General features: G+C 45.0%; 1 protein-coding gene across 1 annotated transcript; it reads right to left on the bottom strand.

Moving 5' to 3' along the window:
- Positions 1-491: 491 nt before the first annotated feature.
- GLTP (glycolipid transfer protein) lies at positions 492-25,720 on the bottom strand. Its single transcript, XM_029571351.1, has 5 exons — positions 25,437-25,720; positions 6,094-6,152; positions 5,101-5,234; positions 4,238-4,388; positions 492-1,456 (listed from the first exon to the last, which is right to left on the bottom strand). Exons 1-5 carry the CDS (start codon positions 25,537-25,539, stop codon positions 1,274-1,276), a joined length of 630 nt encoding a protein of 209 aa, XP_029427211.1. The 5' UTR covers positions 25,540-25,720; the 3' UTR covers positions 492-1,273.
- Between the last annotated feature and the right edge of the window lie 352 nt (positions 25,721-26,072).

The following is a 26,072-nucleotide window of genomic DNA, read 5'->3' on the forward strand; positions in this document are numbered from 1 at the left end:
GGTTACATTAGCCAACCTCCAGTCTTCAGGTACAATGGATGATTTTAATGATAAGTTACAAATTTTTACTAATAGGTCTGAAATTTCATTTTTAAGTTCCTTCAGATCTCTGGGGTGTATACCATCCCTTTCACTACCCTCCATGATACCTCAATTCTACAGCCTCCTTTCCATCAAAAGAAATGTTTAGATTTTTAGGTCTGTCGCCATACACTTTACACTGAAGATTATAGACCATTTCTGTTCACAAGATAAAATTAACAGAACCAAAACCTTAAGGACCAATGAAAGTCCAGTTCCTGCTGAATGACCTGGGAAATGAGTGTGGATGATGTGTACTCTATTCCTCATACCTGTCATGCCCCTGGCCAACAACTGCATGCATCATAAGTGGTCAATGAGCACATGAATGCCTGGGAGGTGGGCGTTTGGCATTCACCCCAAATTAATTTTTCCATATCAGTTAGAAAAAAAAAGATGAGAACAGTCACAAATAGAGAATTTTAATAAGGATTATTTTCTTTAATTAAACATTCCTCTGGTACTTAGTTGTGCTTTTCCAACTGGTCTAAAGTAAGGGTGCACCAAAAAAGCACAATTAAGGTCTCTGACTTTATGAAAAATAAAAGGATACTACATAATATCCAAGTGTAATAGTTCTTACACTAAGTAGACTGTCCCTGAAGAAAGTTTTTCTAAAATAAATGCAGTTTACATTGTTTTACAGTTGAAAAATGGAAGATAGTGGCCACGTTCTCAGCCAGAATTAAGCAGATGGCTATTTTTACATTTTGTTAATGTGCTCAAGTACAAGGCCTGTACTCTTAACACTCAGTTTACAGCAGGAATGCGGCATCTGTTTATTGCAATCAAACAATACTGTCTATAGAAATAGGCAGTCCGATCTCTAAAAACTGGGTATTAGACATAGTATAACAGCCGCCAAAGCATTTTTCCTAATAAAGAGATATTTAATATAAAAGAGAAAGGCAAGGAAGTACTTACTGGAAAGAGACAGTTCTATAGAAACATGACAGAATAAAAGTCACTCAAGTACACGCTGTATTGCTTTACGTGGAGATCAATTACTGCACCGGTATCCAGCCTGAGAAATCAGTGGGGGGGGGGGGGGGGGGGGGGGGGGGGGGGGGGAGATGCTGCAGGAGTCTCCTGATGTGATGGGAGCAGCCTCCCTTCTCCATTCACAGTGATTAAGGTATTCCATGGGATAGCAAGATTAAGGTACTGCCAGTGTTAAAGTTCAGTGAGAGCCTTACGCTTTATAATCCAGCTCTGCATTCATCTTCATGTACATTTCATAAATTGCATCGATGGTGGGTGTGAAATTCACTAAAAACTGCCGGATCTTCTCTATGCACTCCTCCTCTTTCACGTTCTGTCCTTTAGAGAGTGCCTTTAGGAAGTCAGCCTTATAAGGAGCAACACAAACTGCGGCCTGAGAGGAAGGGAGGAAAAAAACCATAGAAGCTTTGTTAAATACCAGAGCTATTAAAATTACTAGTGCTACTGCTTCTATAGCATCACAGGACAGCCCATGCCTGCTTTAGACACAGACAAGATAAACGAGGTTAAAAATCAGGCAGAGACAGTTCTAGGATTTAAGATGGGATCTGAAGCCTATATAAGCAAGACAGTGGGACTAAGGAGGAGACTTAAGCAATTCAAGGACTGCTTTAATTACTCTACCACTTGAGGTAAGAAGAGACAGCTAGGAAAAAAAAAAACCCTACAAAGCAATGTTAATGAAATAGCATAATTATAAAGCAATGAGTTTTTTCCTAATAACTCATGAAATTGTTGTGGAGGAAGTTTTATGCACTCGTCACAGTTTGTCAGCAAGTTAAAACATCCCCAAAGCAAGTATTATCGGCTCAGGGCTAGTGGAAGCAGTAGGTGGCCACCTACAGCACCGATGTTCCGGGGGCAATGTGGGGATGGAATCTCCTCCTTTCTGTAGGAGCTCTGCTATAGTGGGCCCACGTGCTGTAAGGAGATGATGGAAGCTCATTGGCAGGCACCATGCTGAAGAGCAGGAGGGCAGTCAGACACAGGAGAAGCAGCTGGGCTGCTAAGTGGTAATTAAGGTTTCCCTTTGAATTTCTAATTTGTTTGTTATTTTATATGTTTTATGCTTTGTTATGATATGTTTTATGTTTGATTATGTGTTTGTTGTGGATATGGCTTATTATGAATGCTTTTATTGTAAATCACCTAGAACTTGGACAGGTGGTATGTAAGTTTTTAAAATATTGTAAATAAATCAAGATCAGCAAGAGCAGGCAGGAGAAGCAGCAGGACCATGCTGGTCAGGAGAAGAAAGGGTCAAGAGCAGAAGCAGCAGCAGCCACATGCCATCAGGAACAGGAAGCAGAGCATAGGCAGTTCTTGAGGCCTAGAGCAGGACTCAAACATTTGGCAGCCCCTGGGCAAAAAAGAGCAAGAGTGTGTGAGCGGAAGGAGGAAGAGGGTGCAGCCACATGTGGGAGAGGAAGAAGCACGAATGTGTGTGAGAGATTGAAAACCTTTGTGGTTGAACACGTACAGAGGAGGTATGTGAGATTGAGAGCATGCGTGGAGAAAGTATGTGTGATCGATAGCCTTGTGTGGAAGCAGCATGTATGTGTATGTGATTGAAAACATATGTAAACAGAGCATGTGTGGATGAGAGCGTGCAAGAGTAGAAAGTGTGTATGTAAACTCTCCTCCCTCCCCCTCCCAGAAAATCTGAGAATCTCAGGTCATCTGGAAATCAAAAATTCCCAGCTATGAAGAAAGGGTTATTAGTTTTAAAGTACTGAGTGTTACTTGATGTGTCTGCTGGACTGAAATATTTTATTAGTATTTGGAAAATTTTTATGAGTTTTTAATTTTTAGATGTTATTCTGTTAGTCAACTTTTTGAAATATTTTTATTGGGAAGATTTTGCTATTATGATTAATGATTTATATTTCTTGATTTTGTTTGTTTTATGAAGAATGGTAATGTTTGGTTTTTTTACATTGTTGCACTATATACAAAGTCTTGCTTCTTGCAGTTTCCAGTTCAGTTTTTATCTGCACATTTGTATTTATACTTTAGGGGGTCTTTATTCTGTATTTGGCAAGAGTTTCGGTGTTCTGCAATGTATGACTGAGGTGAGGTATTCTGCTAGTGTATTTCTCCACTTCAGCAGCCTGGCTTGTTCTGTTTTCCTAAATAGGAGGTATATTGGTGTAATATTTGCAGTGTTACTCTTTCATGGGTAGAGTTGTTACTGTGAGTGCTGCCATGGTATGGGATGGTTACTACACTGGAATTGTAATTCCATTTACTTTTCGCTTCCCACCATATAGTTTTAGGCCTATTGTGACACATGAGTTACAAGTGTCTTTGCTGGGTTTTCTGGCACCACAGCAGGGCATGTAAGTCTAACATACAGGTTGTGATATTTTTACCTTGGCTGTACTTTGTTCTCATGTAAAAGCTTATTATAAATGCAACATTTTTTAGGCGTGTGTGTGTGTGTGGGGAGAAGTGACCAATTGGAGACGGGAGGAGGGCCAGGCTGTTAAGGGCCCCTAGCCAAACCTAACACCCTTGCAATGGCCCTGCATCAGCTGCAACTATTACCGATGAAAAAAGGAAAACCATCCATAACAACCCTCTCCCTTCCGGTTCCAACAGCCATGGTCCCCAAAGGTCCTGCCACGGGAGAGCCCTTGGAATGGGTTATTTATGGCCACACTGCAACATATCCTGGCTGGGAAGACACAGAGCCATACTATATTCATCCAGTAAGATGTCTGTATATTCTTTACACGAAGACCTTCACAGTTCGTGTTCTTCTGCTTTTATACTTAAAGGAAAAAAAAAACAACTCATATCAAGTTTTATGGCACTTCAACTGCTGTTCTCTTATTTTGGGGGTTGGGTTCTCTTTTACATGGCGGTACAAAATGGGAGTATTGCTAATAATTTATAAAAGCATTTGCTGCTTTATTTCTAGCCTCAGAAAGCAATTTATTCACAAATCAGTCTTAATATTAAAGGAAACTGTCACCTTTTCTAAGCCTCCTCTTCTTAATATGCACTAAACATGGGATGGACTGCATTGCAAAACCCCAGCATTTTATTTTAATCAAGTTTAAAAGGCCGTGCAGCAGCATTAGCTGCCTGCTGGTGGCACGCTTCCCTTTATTAAAGCGACCAGCAGACAAATATCTGAAGGACAGCTTACACTGAAAAGTTTCTGCACCATCCAGCCATGGTATTTCTTGAGAGCGATCTCATACGCTTTCGTCGCATTTACTTTGATCAGGTTTGGGTTCTGCTCGTCCCTCTCGCCATCCGCGATGCTCTGCAGAAAAACTTGAATAAATTTCAGACCCCTGTGCAAGAGAAGAGGCCTTGGTCAGATGAAAATTTGAAGAAGGTTTTTTATGCAATGGGACCCAGAGCAGCAGCACAACTCAAACATTCTGGCTTGGAACAACATATTGGAAAAGAAAATTTTTCAGGACTATATATTAAAAAAAAAAAATGCATGCAAAGACGACCACGTTAATAAATGCCAGAGAAGGTAGAAGACTGCACGCTGTATTATAAAAATACTAGAAGCCCTGGGTTCTCTTTCACCATCAGAAGGCAACAACAAAAAAATAAACAGTGGCACTAGCAAAAGAAGAGCTGCTGGGGATTCCCAGGCCCCACCAGCTGCACAAAAAAAGGATACAAGAGCCTGAGCCCAAGAGAGGGAAGAGGAAGAAAAATAAACCCACCACTATGTGAACAGAATGCAAACCCAAAATGTTACTGGCACACATGCAGTGATCTCAGAAGCCCTCTCCTTTCATAAAGCAGACTTAAAAATTTAAAAAAGGGGGGGGGGGGGGGGGGGGGGGCGGGAAACATTATGATCAAATACATTATCCTAGGTAAGATTCGGAACGGCGTTAAGGAGATTGCTCTGGAACTGCCTGGTGTCTGTACTACTGAGCCGTCACGTGCCTTTCCATGTCTATCAGCACAGACCCAGCACTGAGACAACCCCTGATCCTAATCACAGAAACACAATACCAGCTCGAGAAGGGCAAGACGCACCTTTTCAGCCACATCAGCGCCAGGGTTCCGCCTACTTTTGGCCACTGCGATGGATGCATTTCTTTCTCACCTTCCAAAATCTGCTGCAGCGTTTTAAACTTTGTAGGATTTGTATCGTAAACGGCTTGGATTTTCTAATAAGTGACAAAAAAAAAAAAAAAAAGTTTTCCATTAGAACATTTTTCATCCGAGTCCAGACAGCAGCAGAGTGGACTGATTCATGTACTGTGTCCCATGCGCTGAGCAGTGCCAGATTTGGGTTTGTGCAGATGTTAGCAGTGCAAAAAAGGGCGCAATCCTTTGAGTGTGTCCACCAAATTTGCGTGTGCTGTTGATTATAGCTGCAGATGACTCCCAGCTTACTGAGGATTTCCCCCCAAGAACCAGGCAGGTCGGGACAGAGAAATACCAGAGGGTAAGGGAAGTCAGTTTGTTCCTTTTGAAATGTCCCACTTTGCTGCCGGCTGCCACATTAAATGCCGTGATAACATTTAAATGATCCCGACACACAGGAGGGGTTTTCCTGGGACATAAAAGTGATTGCATACATTTTGCACAAAATGTAATCTTGGGACTGCGATTAGGGCACAGGACCTGGAGCATCATCTAGAACATGAATAAGTTCTAATGAATTTATTAAAGTCCCTGCAAAAATTCTTAAAGGTAACTCTACAGTAAAAAAAAAAAAAAAAGATAAAGCAGCTATTTTTAAGTGTGTGGTTCATCCTCATTAAAGAGCTGTCTGCAGGCCATGATTTAGAATAAACCACTTCTGTTCCTGGTCTCTAACTCCATCCCAGCTTGGCCCATCAGAGAGCAAGAATTCACAAAAGCCAGGATGGGCTCAAGAATTTCTATGACCCCAAAAAGGTTCATAGCGCCATGTAACGCCCCCCTGCAGTTCGGTATTGTAACACATGAACCAAGGACAAAAAGGATTAACCGCAGGAGCCCTGCCAGAATACAGACACGGCACTCCCCAACCAATCGTACCGTGATGTTTCCAGTTATATCAGCTTTGATAGGTGAAAATACAGCAGACCCCAGGCAATCTGTGAAGAAAAATGAAGACCTTTTATTTATTTATTTATTTAACTTCTTTCACTATACCGATACTCAAGACAAGGTCTTATCGTACCGGTTTACAATAGAACAGGGGGAAACCAATTTAACAACTAAGTAGAAAGGTAAAGTTACATTAAATAGGGAGCGAAAACATGGGAGATGGAAGACAGGAAAGATTTTAAATGATAACAATTGGAGAGTGATAAAAAATTAACGAAAACAATATAGTACAATATAGTAGCGAGGTGGATGAGTAGAACGCCCTCCTGGGATAGATGGTGGAAAGTGAAAACAATAAATGGAGTTTAATAGGGCCTGGAATAAGCACAGAGGGATCCCTGGCTGCTGAATGTGAAGGGATTACAGAAAGCACATCCTAGGGGCACACGTCCACATGTTTATAACGCCATGTTTGCCCGATTCAGCAGGCAGGGCTGGGGATGCCAGCAGGAATGTGCACAGCAGATGAACCCTATGGCTACATTTGTCCTGCAGGCTACAAGCTTTTTTTGTTGTTGTTGAATAATGAGAAGTCACATAGCCAGGTCTGCCTGCCAGACTTTGAAGGGGACCTAGTAGGCTGTAACACCAAAAGCCAGAAAAATATTTAACTCACAAGATTTAAACAGCAGTTAAAATACACAAACACGGGTTTGGGGGTGTTAAAGTCCAGATTCATGGGTAAAATCATCACATACTGGTCAGGTTGCACAATGGAAGATGATGGCCAATAAGTGTTGATTAACACCATTAAAATGAGTTCAATTACTTCCACTGCCTCAAAAGCTGCGTCTGAATTGTGCTCCTCAGCAAGTTTTTTCCCCCATCTTCCTATAACTAGTAGGTGTTCTTTACAGCGAGTACTGTCTGGAAACCTCGTGTGCCCAGCCACTTTGTGGGGTTTGTTTTTTCTTACTGCACACGTATGGAAAGTCACGAGAGTAAGTTTAAAAAATACAAAAACCCCAAGACTGACAATAGGAGGAGGAGCCCGGGGCTGGAACAGAATGGCGGACAGGATTCCCCGGTCTCCTCCTCTCCCCAACCACTGAAGACCACCACCACGTTGGCCTGGCAGAGCCCATCCCAGCAGGCCTCCCAACAAAACTGCTGCTGAAGCGTGGAGGGCGAGGATGCATTCACCAGGGAAGAACTACAAAGACGCTCCCACGTACCCCTGCCACCCACCCCCCAATGGAGAGTAGTTCATCCCTGCAGAGTAAAGAACATTTTGTACGCTACATGGTGTCCACCGTTCCAGGCAACCTGTCATGTTTAGAAGGTGTTCGGCTTCGTTTCCTCCCCCTACCCATACTCGATAGTATCCTCCTCGTTAATAGCCAAAAGAATCAATTAGAAGTATGACATCCGATACTCCGTGTCTTGATCAAAAGCAGCCACACACAATAGCCTCCGTAATGACTCCACGGACGGAAAGGTTTGCTGTCACTTGCCTTTTCAACTTCACTCTCTGTCTATACTTTATACGTCAGTGAGTTATTCACGGTTTATGGACCGACAGATACAAAAGTTATTACATAGCATCACCACCTATTTAGCACTGTGCAAAGATGAAGTCCTCTTACAAAGTGAGCACTGGAGAGGCATTACCCCCGCATCAAAAGCCTGTACTAAGGTAGTGTGTAAAATAATGCACGGGTCTGCTCAATGTCAGAGAGCTCTTTGTTACCTTCCCTTAAGACTAAATCTGGCATGGCTGTTGGAACTGTGTACTAGTTTGCAATCTGCAGAAACAAAAAAACAGATTTGAAAAGTATTCTTTTGTGCAATGGTGATGCAGCTGCTAAGAATTACCACAAATACTGGGGCTGAGCGCACTGTTTAACCCGCAGTTGGACGCGGGTTGTGTAGGCGTGTCCACAGCCCCTTATGTTATAAGAGGATTGGCACCACCACAATGTGCATCCAACACGCCACACAACTAATAGTGCTCATCACATGCAAATGAAGGTTTATGAAGCTATTAGTCACCTGAAATGCAAAAAACCCCAAACAAACCCAAAAACGTGCATCCAATACGCATATTTTTATGCTCTGAAATTATCTGCCCAGAGCAGATCCCAAGAAGTTGTACAGAAAAGCAGAAAATACTGCTTTTCTGTACATCCTCCGACTTCATATTGCCACGATATTAAGTCAGAGGAACAAAAGATTTAAAAAAAAAAAAAAAAAATCTTTTTTTTAAGTGCCGGTGGTCAGGATCGGGAAATGGACGCTCAGGTAACCAGCGTCCGTTTTCTGAACCCGTGGCTGTGCACAGATTAGGAAAAACAGATGCTGACTTTATCGGCGTCCATTTTCTAACTGGACAGCCGACCATTCCCGGGCGCCCACTGTCAAGGAGGCGCTAGGGGCGCGCAATCGACCCTAGCGCCTCCTTGACAGCGCAACCCCTAATTTAAATATTGCACGGCACCCCCAGGAGAGGAGCCTGAGGGTACGTTAGGACAGTGGGTGCTGAACACTCAGTGCCCCACTGAGAGGCATTTTGCTTTAAAGAAAGGCGATCCCATTCATGGCAAAGTTTGCTTCCTTGAATCATTTTGGGTCATTTGCAAACCTGAAGCATCTCACTTGCAAGTTCCCTTTTAAATGTTGAACAGTACGGTACCGGTCCTAGCAAAGATCCCAGAGCGCACCACTGTTGCCTCTCCCCACTGGGAACGTTGAAAATTAGTCCAGCTTTCTCTTTCCTATCTTTTAACCCACATTGCCTCAGGAGGGACTTTATCAACGTCTTTCTGAAAATCCAGACCCACTATAAATCTTCCAGGCCGATTTACACCGTCAAATCAATCCTCTCTGCTGACACCACATTAAGCCACATGACCAGGAATTCTCTTCTGAAGAACAGCCTCTGTTTTGCCAGGCACGCATGTCAGTCACTGGTCTATAGTTTCCCCAGAGCCCTTTGCAGACATTGGCGTTACTTGTTACTTGGCCATCCTCTAGTCTTAAGGCACACGGGCTGATTTTAATGACGAGTGCTATCAATCCACGCCAACAGATCTTTCACTTCGTATCTAAGCCTTGAACAGGCTCGAACTGGTACAGAAGCCAGTTTTCCACCAACATTTATTTGTACTTATATCCCGCCAATGCCAGTGACTCTAGGCAGCTTACAGAGTTATATACACAATATAGAGAGAAAACGTAAGAAACCACCAAAACAGAGTGACTGCCACTGAAACTCTCAGTATATCAGTTGTAACCCGTCTGAACAGCTGGGTGTTCAGTGCAACTTGGAAAGATTCTGGACAATTTGTTAACCGCAATTCCTGTGGCAGAAGGCGCCACCCAAAGCAAGTGCTGCCACTGACAATGCCCTCTCACATGTTTCACATGAACGCCCAGGCCTGCGATGGACTGGAAATCCTCAACAAGCAGTTTGCCCAGGGAAGAGAGAGTCAAGTGCCAGAAGCCTCTGTGCAAGCATAGTGATTTTATAAGATACAGGTAGCCAGTGGGAGCGAGACGATCCCTCATCTCTTTTTTTTCTGCTCCTTTAGGTGGTTTCCCCATGTAAAGAAGCCAAAAAAGACTGAAACCAAGCTTGCCAGGAAACAAAACCTGCTGTAATCCGACAGTCGTGGCATTGAGTTACACAGTAGGAGATGACAGAAAAAGCTTAACTGACCCAGCCTGCCCAGCTATTCCTGTACACAATGCAAAGCTATATTTCAGCTGCAGAAGCTCGACATCACGCCTTTATACAGCCAGTTTTGGGTTTCTTCCTCCCTGGCTAGACCACACAAGATCCCTTACCCAATCCGACACCCAGCACCCTCCCTCCCCCGGGCCTGAAACAATCCTGAAAGTTGCCCAAACATACAGTCCCTCTAGGAGGTCCCCATGGCCCCACTGGACAGCGCAGCCACCACCAACCTGATTGGCTTCCTGGGAGATGTAGTCTGCTGGTCTCTATATCCAGCAGCATCACGCAGTTGTGCTTCCTTGTCTTGGCCCCATCCCCTCTGCTCTAAAGAGAGTGAAGGGTGGGTTGCTGGCAGTACTAAAGCTTCCAATCCTATCCCTACCACTGTCGGAGACCGGGCCACAGCATTGGTCTCTTCCTGCAGGTTGTGTCAGTGGAATTGGTGATGACTGGAAGGGGAGGAGAGCAGTGGAAGCATGTCGGGCTGAGTCCTCCTCTCCTACCACCTGACAGGTGGATATCGCTCTCATCAGCAGATGGAGGGGGAGGAGTACTCAATTAGGAGACTGGGGTCTTGAATGAAAAGGTGGGGAGGGGCTGACTAGAGGTACGTGAAGAGATGGGGTACACGGCAGTGAGGGGATAAGGGATGAGAGCAGGTGTGAATGAGGGGGATCAGGATGGGGGCAGGGGAGGATGAAGGGATTAAAGAAAGGGGTGCAGAGAGAGTGCGAGGCCATGAAAGAAGAGGACTGCGAATTAATCCTGCCTGATCCTGGGTCCCTTTCCTATCCCCATCCCCCAAATTTCCCTATTTATCCCTTCACCCCCCCCCCCCCTTGCAAAATAAAGAAAGCGAAAAGTCAGAAAAGGGATTTTTATAAAGCAAAATAAAAAATGTACATCAACATGCAAAGTGATGTAAATCTGCCATGTAACTGCCAGCGAATCTTGCAAAACGTTGCCACAGCACTGGGAGCACTGGGCCCGTGCAGTCTGCCCCCACCCAGCCATTAGGGCTCCTTTCAACTTATCCCATATTTTGATCTGCTTTCCCGTTTTGGTCTCCAACAACTCCACCAAGGGGCCGTTCCACACACATTCACCACCCCCTCCTCCAGCAGAACTTCATAGCGCGACCTTTTATCCTGGAGAATACTTTCCTTTTCCATTAAAGTAACCCAATGCCATCACGGCATAAAGCACTTTGCTTCATTACATGCCTCATCGGACCCCAGAAGTATGGATTTCCTGCTGGTAAGCCGACCCGTGTCATGCTTTACTGGCTGAATGAAATCTCACACCTTTACACGACTGCAATTCTAGGTTTCTCTCCCCTCTCCCCATCCCAAAACATTCATAAGCATAGCAAGTGGAAAATGACCTATTCCAGCCGTCCCTGTGTAAGGCATGGGGGCAGGGGTCTGCTGGTGAACGAGACCTTAACTTACCAGCAGTGCGTCAAACTCCGGCTAACCTATCAAATGTTTAGGTGCCACTGAATCTTGCATGCCCTGAGCTACATGGATTGTATGACAGTCTCACATTGCTTGACAGTCTGCTTTCAACAAGCCCCCTGCTTCATCTCCACTGGTATCTCTCTCAGTCCTCCTCACCCTCTTCTGACCAGTCTCTCTCAACCCTCCCACTGTCTGTCTCTCTCTCTTCTGTCCCCCTTAGACTCTCTCAATCCCTCCAACTGTACCCAGCAGTCTCACTCTCCCTTCATCTTCCCATCCTAACCCTACCAGTCTCTCTCTTTCCCCATCTGTCTTGGGAGTCCCAGCATAACATCCTCCAACCCACACAACAATAATGATGGAGGCTCAGTGGCCCCAACAGAACACCTTCTACCCCACTTCCTTATGCTCCTTAAATCTCCATCACCAATATTCCCCCGGCCCCACATTGCCTCTCTGCCCTCCCACACACTGCCCCTCCCGTCCTGTGCAGTGCTGCCCAGTTGGAGTCGGGATGGCAAAAGCCACATTTTGCAGATGAAAGGGCCACTCCTGCCCCTGGTGATCAATTTTTGGCTTTCCCTACACCTCTTTGCAATAAAGGATCTTCTGGGCCTATTACAAGTAAGAGCAGTCTTCCCACCTACGAATGTGGGTTTCACTGTGATTAGCTACAGTATATGCATGATTTTGTTTCTGCTTATTAACTGTACCAAAATATTATACGGGGCTATAACAAGGAATGACATATTTAGGTAACAGTAAAAGGATGAAGGGGCTGTGATAAGGTGGAGAGTTATATATCATTAAAATCATCCATTGTACCTGAAGACTGGAGGGTGGCCAATGTAACCCCAATATTTAAAAAGGGCTCCAGGGGAGAGCTGGGAAACTAAAGACTGGTGAGACCAATTTCAGTGCCGGGAAAAATAGTGGAAACTATTCTAAAGATCAAAACCACAGAGCATAGAGAATGACACAGCCAACATGGATTTACCCAAGGGAAGTCTTGCCTCACAAATCTGCTTCACTTTTTGAAGGGGTTAATAAACATGTGGATAAAGGTGAACTGGTAGATGTAGTGTATTTGGATTTTCAGAAAGCCTTTGATAAAGTCCCTTATGAGAAGCTTCTAAGAAAATTTAAAAAAGTCATGGGATATGAGGCGATGTCTTTTTGTGGATTACAAATTGGCTAAAGGACAGGAAACAGAGAGTAGGAGTAAATGGTCAATTTTCTCAGTGGAAAAGGGTAAACAGTGGAGTGCCTCAGGGATCTTTACTTGGACCGGTGCTTTTCAATGTATTTATAAATGATCTGGAAAGGAATACGACGAGTGAGATTATCAAATATGCGGATGATACAAAATTATTCAGAGTAATTAAATCACAAGCAGATTGTGATACATTCCAGGAGGACCTTGCAAGACTGGAAGATTGGGCATCCAAATGGCAGATGAAATTTAATGTGGACAAGTGCAAGGTGATGCATATAGGGAAAAATAACCCCTGCTGTAGTTACACAATGTTAGGTTCCATATTAGGAGTTACCACCCAGGAAAGATCTGGGCGCTTTAGTGGATAATACATTGAAATCATCGGCTCAGTGTGCTCTGGTGGTCAAAAAAGCAAACAATTTTAGGAATTAGGAAAAGAATGGTGAATAAAATAGAAAATGTCCTAATGCCTCTGTATCGCTCCATGGTGAGACCGCACCTGGAATACTGTGTACAATTCTGGTCGCTGCATCTCAAAAAAGATATAGTTGCGATGGGGAAGGTACAGAGAAGGGCGACCAAAATGATAAAGGGAATGGAACAGCTCCCCTATGAGGAAAGGCTGAAGAGGTTAGGGCTGTTCAGTTTGGAGAAGAGACGGCTGAGGGGGGATATGATAGAGGTGTTTAAGATCATGAGAGGTCTACAACAGGTAGATGTGAATCAGTTATTTACTCTTTCGGATAATAGAAGGACTAGGGGGCACTCCATGAAGTTAGCATGCGGCACATTTAAAACTAATTGGAGAAAGTTCTTTCACTCAACGCACAATTAAGCTCTGGAATTTGTTGCCAGAGTGTGTGGTTAGTATAGCTGGTTTTGAAAAAGATTTGGAAAAGTCCATTAACTGCAAATAATAAGTTGTCACTGCTATTACTGGCATTAGTGGGTTGGGATCTACTTAGTGTTTGGGTAATTGCCAGGTACGGCCTCTGTTGGAAACAGGATGATGGGCTTGATGGACACTTGGTCTGACCCAGTATGGCAATTTCTAATATTAATTATACTAAAATGCTTTTCTTATGCTAATGCTTTAAGTGTCTTTTGCCTCTACGACTTCAAGACTAGCAGTCATAATTTTTCTGGTGGTGTGGCAGATACTACCTTTAACAAATATGTGGCGGATTCTACTTTTAACAAATAAGCCTTCTTACTGTTGATGCAACTCCATCATTGCTCGCTGCTTCAACGGCAGGGAGAAAAGAGGAATTGGATTCAGTCAACAAATCAAACATTGATCTGTACAGTCTGGGAAAACAAATAAGCATGTGGGTAACTTGCTTGATGCAGCGGTTAATACCAGGGGGGTGAAGGAAATTGGACTCGAGCAATAACCAACAAGAGCCCTGACCTCGGCAGTCTGAGTAACTGATAAGTATGGGAAACCAATAACTATGAGAGCTTGCTGGGCAGACTGGTTGGGCCATAAGGTCCTTTTCTGCTGCCATGTCTATGTTTCCATCAACCAAATTAATGAAATCTTTCCCGTACAGTCCTGAGAAATTTCACATGCAGGACCCAGGATAAAAAGTATTTCACAGGAGGCCAAGAGCACTGCAATAGTTTCAAAACAAGGTTCTCCACCTCTGGCTCCCTGAGCAAAGCCAGTTTGATTTCCGAGCAATCACCAAACAGCTTGCAAGGAGAGCCAGGTTTGGCAGGTAATAGTACTGAAGCTGGCTAGATAGGGTCACTACAGTTAGGTGCCACACAGAAATCTTTCTGTGCTTATTAATCAGACTTAAGCCAAGCTGTGCCAAAATGACGAGGAAAACGTGAGATGTGACTAAGCTGTGTGTGTTGGAAAGCACAGCACATACTTCCATTCCCAGAAAGTCCCGTCGATGCTATACGGCTATTCACAAAGGGAGGTAATTTTCAAAAAAGGATTTGACGTGCATAAATGGGCTTTTGAAAATTGTTACGATACATGATACTTTTACATGCATTAAATTTTGAAAATTATCACCAAAAAAAAAATGTCTCTCCTGCCAGTGGTTCTTAAGCTCTGGGTTACTGGCCTTAGATGCTGGTAACATAGGCAGGTGCACATCCTAGCCTGTGTGTGTGGTACTGGGGGGGAATAAACCTAGAAAGTACATCCCATAAAACGACAAAAGGAAAACGTGCCTTGTCCAGCTTTCGGTCGGTCACATTCTTGTGTGGTCCAGCTCCGCCACCGTTCTGGAGAATGCAGACAGCGGGCTATTGTGATCCGTGCACAGAACAGAACAGAGCAGGCTATTGTTAGCCCTGGACAGCTACGTTCACAAGGCTCTGTTTGTGCTACTTAGCAGCAAGGAGAGACCTGAAACGGCTCCATTTCGCGTGTACACACAATAAGTACTTCTAGCATATCTTTGGATTTAAAACGATGAGCACATCCACAATACACATTTATACTACCAGCAAGTAAATACCAAAATATTCAAGGCATCCCAGCCATTAAAATCAAATCAGGATACATCTGTTTGTGTTTTGGTTTTTATTTGAAAAGTTCTCTCATTTATCAGCCAGGTCATCAGTAGTGCCAAACCAACCTGGAGGAGGCAAAATGAATTCAGCGTTTAATGCAGCCATTCATCACCAACCTTTCACACACAAAATGCTAGCAACAGGAACACTGTGCACTTCGGAACCAGCATTCACCCCCTCGCCTGCACCATTCCTGCATGTCCATACCATTAAAAAAAAGACACGACAAACTGCATAGCCCAGGGGTCCTGAAGTGCCACAAACAGGTCAGCCACACTAAATATGCACATCCCTATGTATATAAAACCCTAGTTTCCATTAAATTCATCGTCAGCTGAGAAAAATCACCAGGTCCAAAGGTCTCCCGGCTCCCTCTTTAAAGATTTTTTTAAGCCCTGGTACAACATGGTCCATTGTATTCCTGGTTTTGTAAAAAAAGTTACAAAACAAAGATTAGAATCTACTTTAATGAGGTTAAGCAGGAGATGTTTATTTATGAACCGCTTTCCAGCTTTTAAAATAAAATCTTTCAGAGCGATGTGCAAGTTTACAAGACAAATTACAAGAATATATTCCTAAAAATAAAAACGTTCCTAAAATGCCACTAATCTGCCACTAATTCCATCCAGCAGGTTCGCCTTACGCCTAAACCGCATCAGATCCAACTCCTCTAGTCTCAGTTGCAAATCTGAATATATGCATATTTATGAAACCTGAGAAAGGTCCCGGGAGATTTCACAGCAATCACCTCCTTCACTGAAAAACCAGCCCATGTAAAAGCAATCACATGAAAGTCACCCGGCACAAGTTACCTAACCACTGTGCTGCTAGGGTGTACCAAAATGATTTGTTTGTCCTTGGAAGTATAACAGATGCCAAAAGGGAACACACTGCTTTCTACTTCACTTTCACTACCAGTGCTACAGTCTGTCTGGGCCATCAGTTCTTCCTAATTAAAGACAATTCTCCTGTCAGATTCTGAACTGCAACCACAGGCCAAATCCGAAGGCCTCGGAAGAACCTGCCTTTGCTCAATTAACCAGAAAGCAGAGCTGCAAAGTAAAAAAGCAGCCCTTTTTTGATTTTAAATTCCTTGTGGCTTAGTTGCTACCTGAGGCGTGAAGGGAGAAGAGGTAGTGGGATTTAAAGCCCGGCTTCCCTGGTTCTCAGCCCCCGCTACCAACTCCTCCGCTCGTCATTGAAAGAAGGTCATCCTATGGATAACAGCAGCAAACCCCATCATTTTGGGAGCAATCTAATAAAAAGGTGCACTAAAATTTACGCTTTAAAATAGAGTTAATCCTCAACACAATAAGCAGACAGCATGCTAATGCATCAGCAGGCCAACGCCATACCGATGTGCGGAAAATGGGCGCTCGTGACTGAGCGCCTGCTCTAATGCCCGCCGATCCACCTCTCCCGAGCGCCCAATTTAAATATTTAAATGGGCTGCCGCAGTAAAAAGGAGGCGCTAGGGGAAACCGTGCGCTCCTAGCACCTCCTCGGCAGCAGGCGCGCCCAGGGGAGGTGGCGGTCAGTGCGGGTCAGGAAAACTGACAATTTTACAAGCGTCCGTTTTCCTAACCTGACTGCCGGCAACATTTTTTTTTCCCCTTACCCTTTTTTTCAGTTCCTGCGATTTAATATTGCCAGAGGAACTACAGAAAAGCAGTATTTTCTGCTAACTTTAGGGGCTCCGTTGGGGGGCACTTTTTTTTTCCCCATGAGAGTAATGAGTAATAGCCTCGTCAACATGAATTTACACGTGATGAGCGCTATTAGTTACACGCTGGTTTGGACGCGCTAATCCCCTTACTGAATACGGGGTTTCGAACGTGTGAAGTGTGGGTAAAGTCGTGCGCTTGACCGAGCACACTGTATTGCATCAGCCCGCAGGAGTTTTAAAAAAAAAAAAAGCATTCAAAAACAAAACCAGAGTAAAATGTGCGCTAAGCTTAGTGCTACTTTTAATGTTGGCCAAGTGTGCTAAGCAGGTAGTAAAAGTTAAAAAGTGCAGAGTCCCTCCGGCGGGGAAGTTCTGCGCTCGGGTATCCCAGCTCTCAGCTTGAAATTTCTCACCTGCACCAGATATGGCATAAAGGTTAACTCGCATTTCTGGGGCCAAACTTAGGCTGTGGTGCTGTGCCAGCAAGGCGCCAGAGCTGGGGGTTCCTGGGTGCACAGAACCTCCGGCTTCAGGACCACGCTGGCACAGCACCAGGCCCGGGCTGTGAAACCGAAGGAGAGGAAATTCGGCTCGTCTCCGGAGGCACCGCAGATGCACGGAGAGCCCCGTCACCCATTCAATTACAGAAGAGTCTATTGATTGCTCGGAACTGACACAGAGTTCACGCATTCTGACATCTGAAAGGCATCAGAAAAGATGGCAGGAGTGGGAAAACAGAGACACTGAATGGAGGCCGAGATCGTTTAAAGCTGTTCAAGTGGTCCACTGGGAACAAGCGAAGAACTCTCACAGCGCTGAGGACTGCAGATTCCTGCCTTTAGCTTGAAACCTAGAAAGGCTCAAAATGCACCGAATCACGGTCACTTGGTAAAGTCCAGTTTGCAAACAGCAGCTTTCTCTAGGAACATCTGCCTATTTAAAATACAAAAGAAGCATGGCCACAGAGCCCCTAGCAAGTCAGATTTGTTTGCCAGGCAGTTCCTCCTGTGCAATCAGAACCGGCCTCTGCTGGGCACCCTGAGCCTTCATTCACAGCAACCCGGGTTTTATATCCCCTCCCAGCTCAGACATCACAGCAACAGTCCTTGACCAGGAGCCACAAACCCCCAGCTCCCTCCAGAACTCGGCCTACGAGGACCCCAAGTTTGGCCACTTTGCAGGGATGGTCACATGAATCTTTGGAAAGCTGTGGCCAGCGAGTCCACACAAGGTGGATGCATTTGAAGACTGGTAGGACGTAGGATTCCCACTCTAAGCCGAGCTTCCACTTGTTGGGACATGCACTCACCATTAAGGGACGATATCCTAGATGTATCTCAGATTGCCCTCTGCTTACTTCTAGGAATATTGGTTGTTAACTTTGGCAGCAGTCTGAGGTACATTAATCTGGCCAAGCAGTCAAATTTATTTTATTTATTTAAAGATTTTTTATATACCGTGGCACGTGTGGCACATCACCTCGGTTTACAAGTAACATTAATTTAGCAAAGCGCTTTACAATAAAACTTATTAACTCGTAACATAAACATGGATGATTAGAGGGGCAGCCTTGGCAAAAAAAACCTAAATTCTTTAGACGCTTTTCCTCCTGTAAAAGCAAGGAGCCCAGCAGCTGCTGACATAGGGAGAGCTTCACCTCTCTGCGTCCCAGTTTTCTAGGACTGCTAGATTTGAACAGAACCGGACAGACAAACTGGAAACAACTTTCACTGCTAAAGCAGTTGGGTTTCAAGTAACTTGTGCTCATTAATCAAAATCCCTTCAAGGATTTGAGGAAAATCTGCATCCAGTAGCAGAGAAGCTTGCTCCAGAAAAGGTCTTCCTGCTAACAAATCCAGTTAAGGAGATGGCCGCATCCCTACACAATGCAACGTCAAAACTAGGTGGAGTCCCCTCCAGGTCCTAAGGAAGACACAGGATGGGAGTTCTCAAATTCCAACTATTGCCCATGCAGCTCTTCAATTAAAAGGATAAGCCTCAACCCCTTGTTTTGGCATGATGAAAATGGAAAAGGAAGTAACAGGTGAGGCTGTACGTGAGATGACAACTCACAATTACCAAACTGTTCAATGTCCGTTCAGGAAGTGAAACATCCAGGCACAGCAGGCAATCGAAGGAAGCCGTTATCCACGCACACAGAGGGTCATGTTTACAGCCCCTGAAGGTTCATGTTCCGATTCGCCTAGCCTCATCCAAAATGAGATTGGTAGCAGAGTAAACCTAATTAAAAGAAAGATCTGAAAAGAAACCCAATTGGTGCCTCAGAGAACCAGTTTATGCCAGTTACGTAAACCTATTTATCTGCCGTATACTGAACCCCTCTGACTTAATCTCAAAAGATTAGGAACAATCTAGAGATACAAAGTTTTCAAAAGAACAACTTTTTTTTTCCCCCTTACCACTGAGTCACTCAGAAGAGAAAAGACAGATGGAGCTCTTTTGCCACCGGGTCACCTTAAAACCTGCCATGTACAGTCAGAGGGCAGAGGTGCTTATTTCATTACGTGTCTGGAGGAAGGAAAAAGGGCCAACCAACAAGCTGGAGGCCATTTGGACTATCTGGGACCAGCGACCAGTGAAGAGCCCAGCTCTGAAAAGCTAGTCACAGACATATTGAGTTAGTCCAATAAGAGCTCACATATGGCTTTCTTTGTTGACTCAATTCTTCCATATTCAAGTGGACTAACAGACAGCCACAAGACACTGTAGGAAAACTGCTCAGCAAAGCCTCTTGCATCTTGCCATGACGCACATTTCCCTAAATAGCTGAACACCGATGAGGAGGCCACACACATCCCAACGCTGAACACCTGTCTATCACACCGTTGGAAACGTCCTTAAATCACTGACTGGTGTATGCGGATGCAAGTAAAGTGAGGATTCTGGAAGGTGCAAACATGGTCCTCTGGATTTTTCAGTCAAGGGTAACATGAACCAACTCCTCACTTTCGGGCCGATACAGTACAGTGTGCTCTGACAGAGCGCGCTGTTAACCCTCCATTGGACACGTGTTTTCGACACGTGCAAATGCATGTTGATGGCCCTATTAGGTATTCCCGCGCGATTCACAATATCATGGCGATATTAAGTCTGGAGGTCCCAAAAGTTACCAAAAGTTTTAAAAAAAAAAATTGAAAGTTGGCCCACGGGTCGAAAACTGGATGCTCAGTTTTGCCGGCGTCCAGTTTCCGAACCCGTGGCTGTCAGCGGGGTCAAGAACAGACACCGGCAAAATTGAGCGTCGGCTGTCAAACCCGCTGACAGCCACCGCTCCGGTCCAAAAGGAGGTGCTAGGGACACGCTAGGTCCCTAGCGCCTCCTTTTACCCGTTTTTACCGCCGGGACTAATTTGCATACAGAATCGCGTGCACAGGAGAGTGGCCTGTGCGCTCTCCCATGGACTTTACTGTATCGGCCCAAGTGTTTGTAAAAGGCTGCAGAGTTTTAGTAGCCGTACTGATCCTGGAGGCTACGAGCTCTTTGAAAAGGAGCAAAACAAAAAAACAAATCCTATGGGTGTCTCGAAAATGCTCATGCATTACTTTTTATTGTAACCTATCAAAAACCGGTAAATATGCATTGGATTAACAGGAAACAGTGGGAGAAAGGCAAGCAAGAGCAAATAATGAGGTCTTAACAATCGGCAACGACTGAGGGGGACAGGATGTACTAGAATCCTAGAACCGAATCCAGTAAATGATGTTGTCTGCCTAACTGGAGAGCAGCAGATTCACTGAGTGTTTCCTCTCAAATCCTTGCTTATCTCCTCTAGATGTAAAGGTGTTGAATTTTATGCCACACCCTGATACAATTATGCTTTTTTGCCTTAGGCCTTAAAGGCCTATTGTTATTTAAAGCAGCAAAGCTGCCTAAAAAGGCCAACATTCAAGGAGGGGGAAGGGGTGGCCCCTGGAGGGAGCCAATTGCTGGGCTCTTTTTAATAGGAATTATCTTTGAAGCAGCCGCCATCCACTTCCTGCTTCTCTACAACTGTGAGGTGAAACTTCAAGCCAACCTCGCTAGAAGAAGATTTGCAGCAGATCTGGTGTTCGTACTGTCCTGCTTGTACAGTAGTAACATAATAAAAATACTTTTAAGTAATGAATGAAATGAAACAGGCTCGTTAAAACTAAAAGCACCAGGACTGGCAGTAAAAGGAGCTGGGTACTTCCACAGTGAACCTTTTGAATTCACTAGGAATCATGGACATGTTACGTCCCAGGTCAGCAACTGGAAGCCAAATCTTGAAGCTCCCAGTTAATGGTCTGCAAGACCATGAGCTGGTTGGCTTCACTCATCTAGTGGCTAAATTTAAAATTCCCCATGAATCTGAATTCTGCCACACACATCACTAATTTAACAGGAACCCAAATTACAAAGAACAATCCCTCCCGCCCAACCATTCTTTACCTGTCATCTTATGTTTGATCTTAACCCAAGGCTGCTTTAACACCTGCTCCCTGGATCATAGGTGCAGAGCATTAAATTCTCTCCCTGTACTGAGGGAACCAAAGGGTTTCTGTGTGTTGTTAGTGAAGAGAGGAAGCACTGTATTACTCAGTTTGACTATTTTTCGTGCTTTCTGTAAACATTTTGTGAATGTTTAAAAAAAAAAAAAGAAATCCTGTTAAGAGTGACTAAGTTAGACAGACCTTAAAACGTTTTTGCAATCATTCCCTGATAGAATAAAGCAGGAATCTGCTCCGTTATATTTTGCTGACAGACTCTTAAGGCACTTTACATAAGCAGAGAACGGGGAAACGTGCTTTTTGAATGCGGCCCAGAGCATGCAAGGAGAGGAGCAATTATTTTGCAGAATGTTAGTACCATGTCACTATGACCTTTCATTATAAAGCTGCCGAGGGGTGAATTCTGTAATGCATTAATGTACTGCTGCAAGATACGAGATGGTAAGTAGAAGGAACAACTATGTACCGTTTTGTTCACTGGATTCTTCCTTACTAAAAAGAATTTTGCAAAGTGTGTGCACAGAATACTAAATTCCAATTGATGGAACATGAATCTACCGTGTTCATCGAAAACAGGCTCTAAACTTATCTAACTTACAGGCTGATACAGTAAGGAGCGGTAGGAAGAGCTGCGTTAGTGCCGGGCGCACCCGCTGTTGCTGCACACACAGTCCGGCTCACCTACCGCTCGATACTGTATTTAAATTGCTTGCAAATGCAAGCCGCGTCCAAGAAGCGTTAGGCCCGCGCAACCCATTTTACTGTATAGAGCGCTATACAGTATCCTGGGTGTGCTGGCCTAACGCTACACGGACACGCTGGTATCTGTCATTTCAAATGACAGGTACCAGGAAGTGGACGGTTCTCCTACGCTCGAGATTGCCAGTCCTCTCTCCCCTCCTCCCGAAGCAATGAAAGCGGAAAAAATCGAAAAAGCCAAAAAAAAAAAAAAAGTAGCAACGAAGTGGACAGTTCTCCTATGCTCAGGATTGCCAGTCCTTTCTCCCCTCCTCCCGAAGCAAGGCGCGTAAAGCAGCCTTGCTTCGGGAGGAGGGGAGAGAGGACTGGCAGTGTAAAGCAACGACTTATTTTCGCAGCCCTCCTCCGGAGACGGACATCGGAGACGGATCGCAGCTCCCCTGCCTCCCGGCGAAGATGGATGCCTGCACAGGCGAAAGCGGCCCCTGTGCGTTCAATTGGGCCGCTCAAGATGTGACGTCACATGTCGTGACGCCAAACGTCATGACGTCACGCCTTGAACGGCCCAATTGCACGCACAGGGGCCGCTTTCGTCCGTGCAGGCATCCATCTTCGCCTCCGGGAAGCAGGGGAGCCGCGATCCGTCTCCGCCGATGTCAGTCTCCGGAGGAGGGCTGCGAAAAAAGTAAGTCGTTGCTTCGGGAGGAGGGGGAGAGAGGACGGGCAACCCCAAGCGTAGGAGAACCGTCCACTTCGTTGCTACTTTTTTATTTTTTGGCTTTTTTGATTTTTTCCACTTTCATTGCTTCGGGAGGAGGGGGGAGAGGACTGGGGCTGCCCCGGAGACCAGCACCCATTGACGCGGCCAGGGCAGGTGAGCGGGGGCTGGGGGAAAGTTTGCCGCCTACCCTTACCCCTGCCTCTAACGCAGGGGTAAGGGTAGGCGGTAAGTTAGCAGGTTAAACGCGCGGCAAAACGGCAGGGTAAAAAAGCGATAGTCGGGGCGTGGGTTACTGTATGGGAGGGAATAGCTAATTCGATCGTTTACATCTGATATACATGCCGTGGGCGGAAGGGGTTACCCGGTGATTTAAAGAGGCGGTAAGAATCGGTTAAAGGGGATTGTGTATCGCAGGAAGGGCTAACGCGGCCGGAAAGTGAGTAGAAAGCGGGTTAGGAGTGGGGTAACCGCGGCCGCACTTTACTGTATTGACCTGTTAGTTTATAAATAAAAAAAATAAGACCCATCAGCACCAAAAACTAGAACTTCTATCTGAAAAATAACAGTTTATTCTGGCTTATGTAAACCTCCCCCAATGCAAAGAGGATTCGGTGAAGGTACTGCCACGCCTTGCCAACAATCTTTTTCAATGGTGGACAGGTCAGTCTGAGACCGCTCCTCCACCATTGTTCCCTTCAGCCTGTGCTCAAAGCAAGACAACAAAGAAGAGGGTGCTGCTGCAAGCCATACAGTATGTTTGGGCAGGGAGATACAAGTTCTCCCGCACTTTCCTCAAACATGATTTCTAACTACTTGCCTCTCAGACTGTGATAAAATCATAAATAAAATCCTTACCATCAACTCTTCTCCCCTATTATTTGAATATATGCAAACCATTATAGACAACTGCTGGATGCCAGCAGCCTCACAGAGAGGAGCCACCTCTTCCTAGGCCTTTTCCTGGGGTTTTGTTTCAAAGGAAAGTCAAAGGGAAAGGTGGACTGTACAGCACTCTAGAGGAAGCAAGCTGAGGCAAGGCGAAGGTGCTGGTTTTAACAAAAAAAAAAACCAAAAACATAGTAAAATGGTACCGTAGCTGTGCTGAAATGAAGTCCTGGTTACAAAGTAATTTAAGAAGCTGTGTTAACATTTCATGATATGTAATATCCTTGTTTAGCTTTTGTTTTTTGTTTGGTTTTTTTTTGTTTTTGACCCTTGTTTAGCTTTTGTTTAGCTGGTTACATGTCTAGCTATTGTTTAGCCTGTTACACAAAATATCGCACTATTTATTGTTTATGGTGATACCAGTCTCCCAGTTTTAGTTGTTCCAAGTTAATATTCCTTGTTCAATGTACTAGCATTCTTACATGCATGTTAATGTTAAAATGTAAACTGAATTGATTTGTAACTTTGCTACATGAATTTCGGTATATAAAAATGCTAAATAAATAAATAAATAAAATAAATAAATAAATAAATGTAATACAGAATGCTGCACATGGTTATGACAACACGGAGTATGTGAAAGAGTCAGCTGGTGGCCACAGGTACTAAACCAATGGCAGTGCAGCTTTGAAAATGCTCCATGACATCACAAGGTGCCCTGACCTCTCTGCAGGTGAACTCCCCCGTTTCCTATAAAAGAAAGCATTCTAATTGTTATGGGCACATATAAAGCTTGCATCAGACTTCCTGGGCACTATCTGTGGCAGAAATGTTAACAAGGTTGGATGAATGATTCAAAAGTTATTAGAGGGAAAGGAAATCAAAGGACGCTAGAATGGGAGAAAAGGGCAGAGAATCAGCCACGATGCTCTTATAGGGCTAGCTTCCCCATAGGAAAGGAGGCTGGAACACAGCTGTTGTTCACTTTGCATCCTTTTTTTTTTTCTGCTGCTTAGAAAATGTATTTAGACATTTTATATACAGTCACATTCATAGTTATAACTCACAGATGTGGTATTCATAGACAATCATTAATATTAAATCAAGTGAAATTTTCTAGCACATAATAATTGATCTTGTACTTAAGCAAAGTACTGAAAAATGAGAATGAAATGATAGCTTTCACATCTTAGTCAGTGGGTTGTTTTGAGACTCTTGCATTCTTTGGTTTTATTCTTCATGAGTGGATTATCATAATTTGTCCTGGTCTTTGGGGTTCTGTATAGTCTGATTCAGTTCAATGCTCAGGTACATGTTGCTATGTAAACATGTCATTGCTTTCTTTTACAACCAGGGGTTTGACCTACTTCAATCATTTATAAACCATTTCTATAAATCAAACGGCCCAACCAGCGCGTTGTACATAAATATTAGCATGCAACCAATATACAGCAATAAAAAAAATAATAAATTAAGTTAATGAACTATAACCGCCAGTTCCCCTTCTCCATACATTCAATTAGCTCTCACTCCTAAGCACCCCTATTCTCCCAGCCCACATCTCTCTCCCCACCGTCGGCTCAGCAAACTGTAAAGCACCTTAAACTCCGAGCGCTCCTGCCCATCTCAGTCAACATCCCTCGAATGGGGGGGGAGGGGTCCTAGTCCCTGGAAAAACAGGTTCCCCTTCCTCAGCAGCTGAGACGGGGGAGGGAGCTCCCGAGCCTCAGATCTTGGTGGGGGGAGGAGGGAACGTTAATGGGATCGCAGAGGCCCGGGAGACGGGAACTTTCCGTGGGGAAGACAGGCAGCTCCCCGTCCCGCCCGGTCGATCAGCCCCACAATCCCCCAATGGAGCGGAGTCCCCCCCAGCAGGCGGGACTGTCCCAGCCTTGATTCCCGGCTCCCCCCGGGGCCACTCACCGAAAAACTGGGGCAAGTGCGACACGGTGGCCAAGAAGCTGCAGGTCTCGATCTGCTTATCGGCCGGCAGCGCCTTGAACTGGTGCTGCAGGAGGATGGCCATGGAGGCGCACGGGCGAGCGCAACTCAGGCAGACGCAAGCCGGAACCAGCCCCCGCCCCGCGCTTCTCGCCCGGCCGCTGCCAAACCGTACTGCCGCCTCGGCGCTCCCCCTGCACCGAGCCGAGCCAGGCAGGCGGCCCAGCGCAGCCAATCGGAGACGCCGGCCAATGAGCAAACGATGGGGGATGGGAGGAAGGGGGGGGGGCGCGGCAGTTCGATGACGAAAAAAAAACAAACCTTGCCCGGCAGGGCTCGTCCGGCCAATCAGCTCAAGGCCGAGTCGGCGGCCAGCCAATCAGGGGCAGGTTGTGGCCCAGAAGGCGGAGGTAACGCTTAGGTGTGCTGCGCCCGACAGGCGGGGAGGAGCTTTCTGAAAAGTGAGAGGATCCTGGCGGAGGAAATCTGATGGGCGCCTCACCTTGTTTAGGGAATGGGACTTTATTTTTTAGGACGGGAGTTTCTCTTTCCTTTTATGTTGATCATTTTCTGTATTACTTTGGCGGCAGGAGTATAACATTTCCTGAATCTAAGCAG

The sequence above is a fragment of the Rhinatrema bivittatum genome, chromosome 11 (genome assembly GCF_901001135.1).
Source record: "Rhinatrema bivittatum chromosome 11, aRhiBiv1.1, whole genome shotgun sequence".
Classification (NCBI taxonomy): domain Eukaryota; kingdom Metazoa; phylum Chordata; class Amphibia; order Gymnophiona; family Rhinatrematidae; genus Rhinatrema; species Rhinatrema bivittatum.

Excerpts from the sequence above, each read along its gene's own strand:
- GLTP (XM_029571351.1), bottom strand. The coding sequence starts at position 25,539 with ATGGCCATCCTCCTGCAGCACCAGTTCAAGGCGCTGCCGGCCGATAAG. Across the intron at positions 6,153-25,436 it reads GCACTTGCCCCAGTTTTTCG|ATTGCCTGGGGTCTGCTGTA; the intron begins GTGAGTGGCCCC and ends TTTTCTTCACAG. Across the intron at positions 1,457-4,237 it reads TGGTGCAGAAACTTTTCAGT|GCCGCAGTTTGTGTTGCTCC; the intron begins GTAAGCTGTCCT and ends CCTTCCTCTCAG.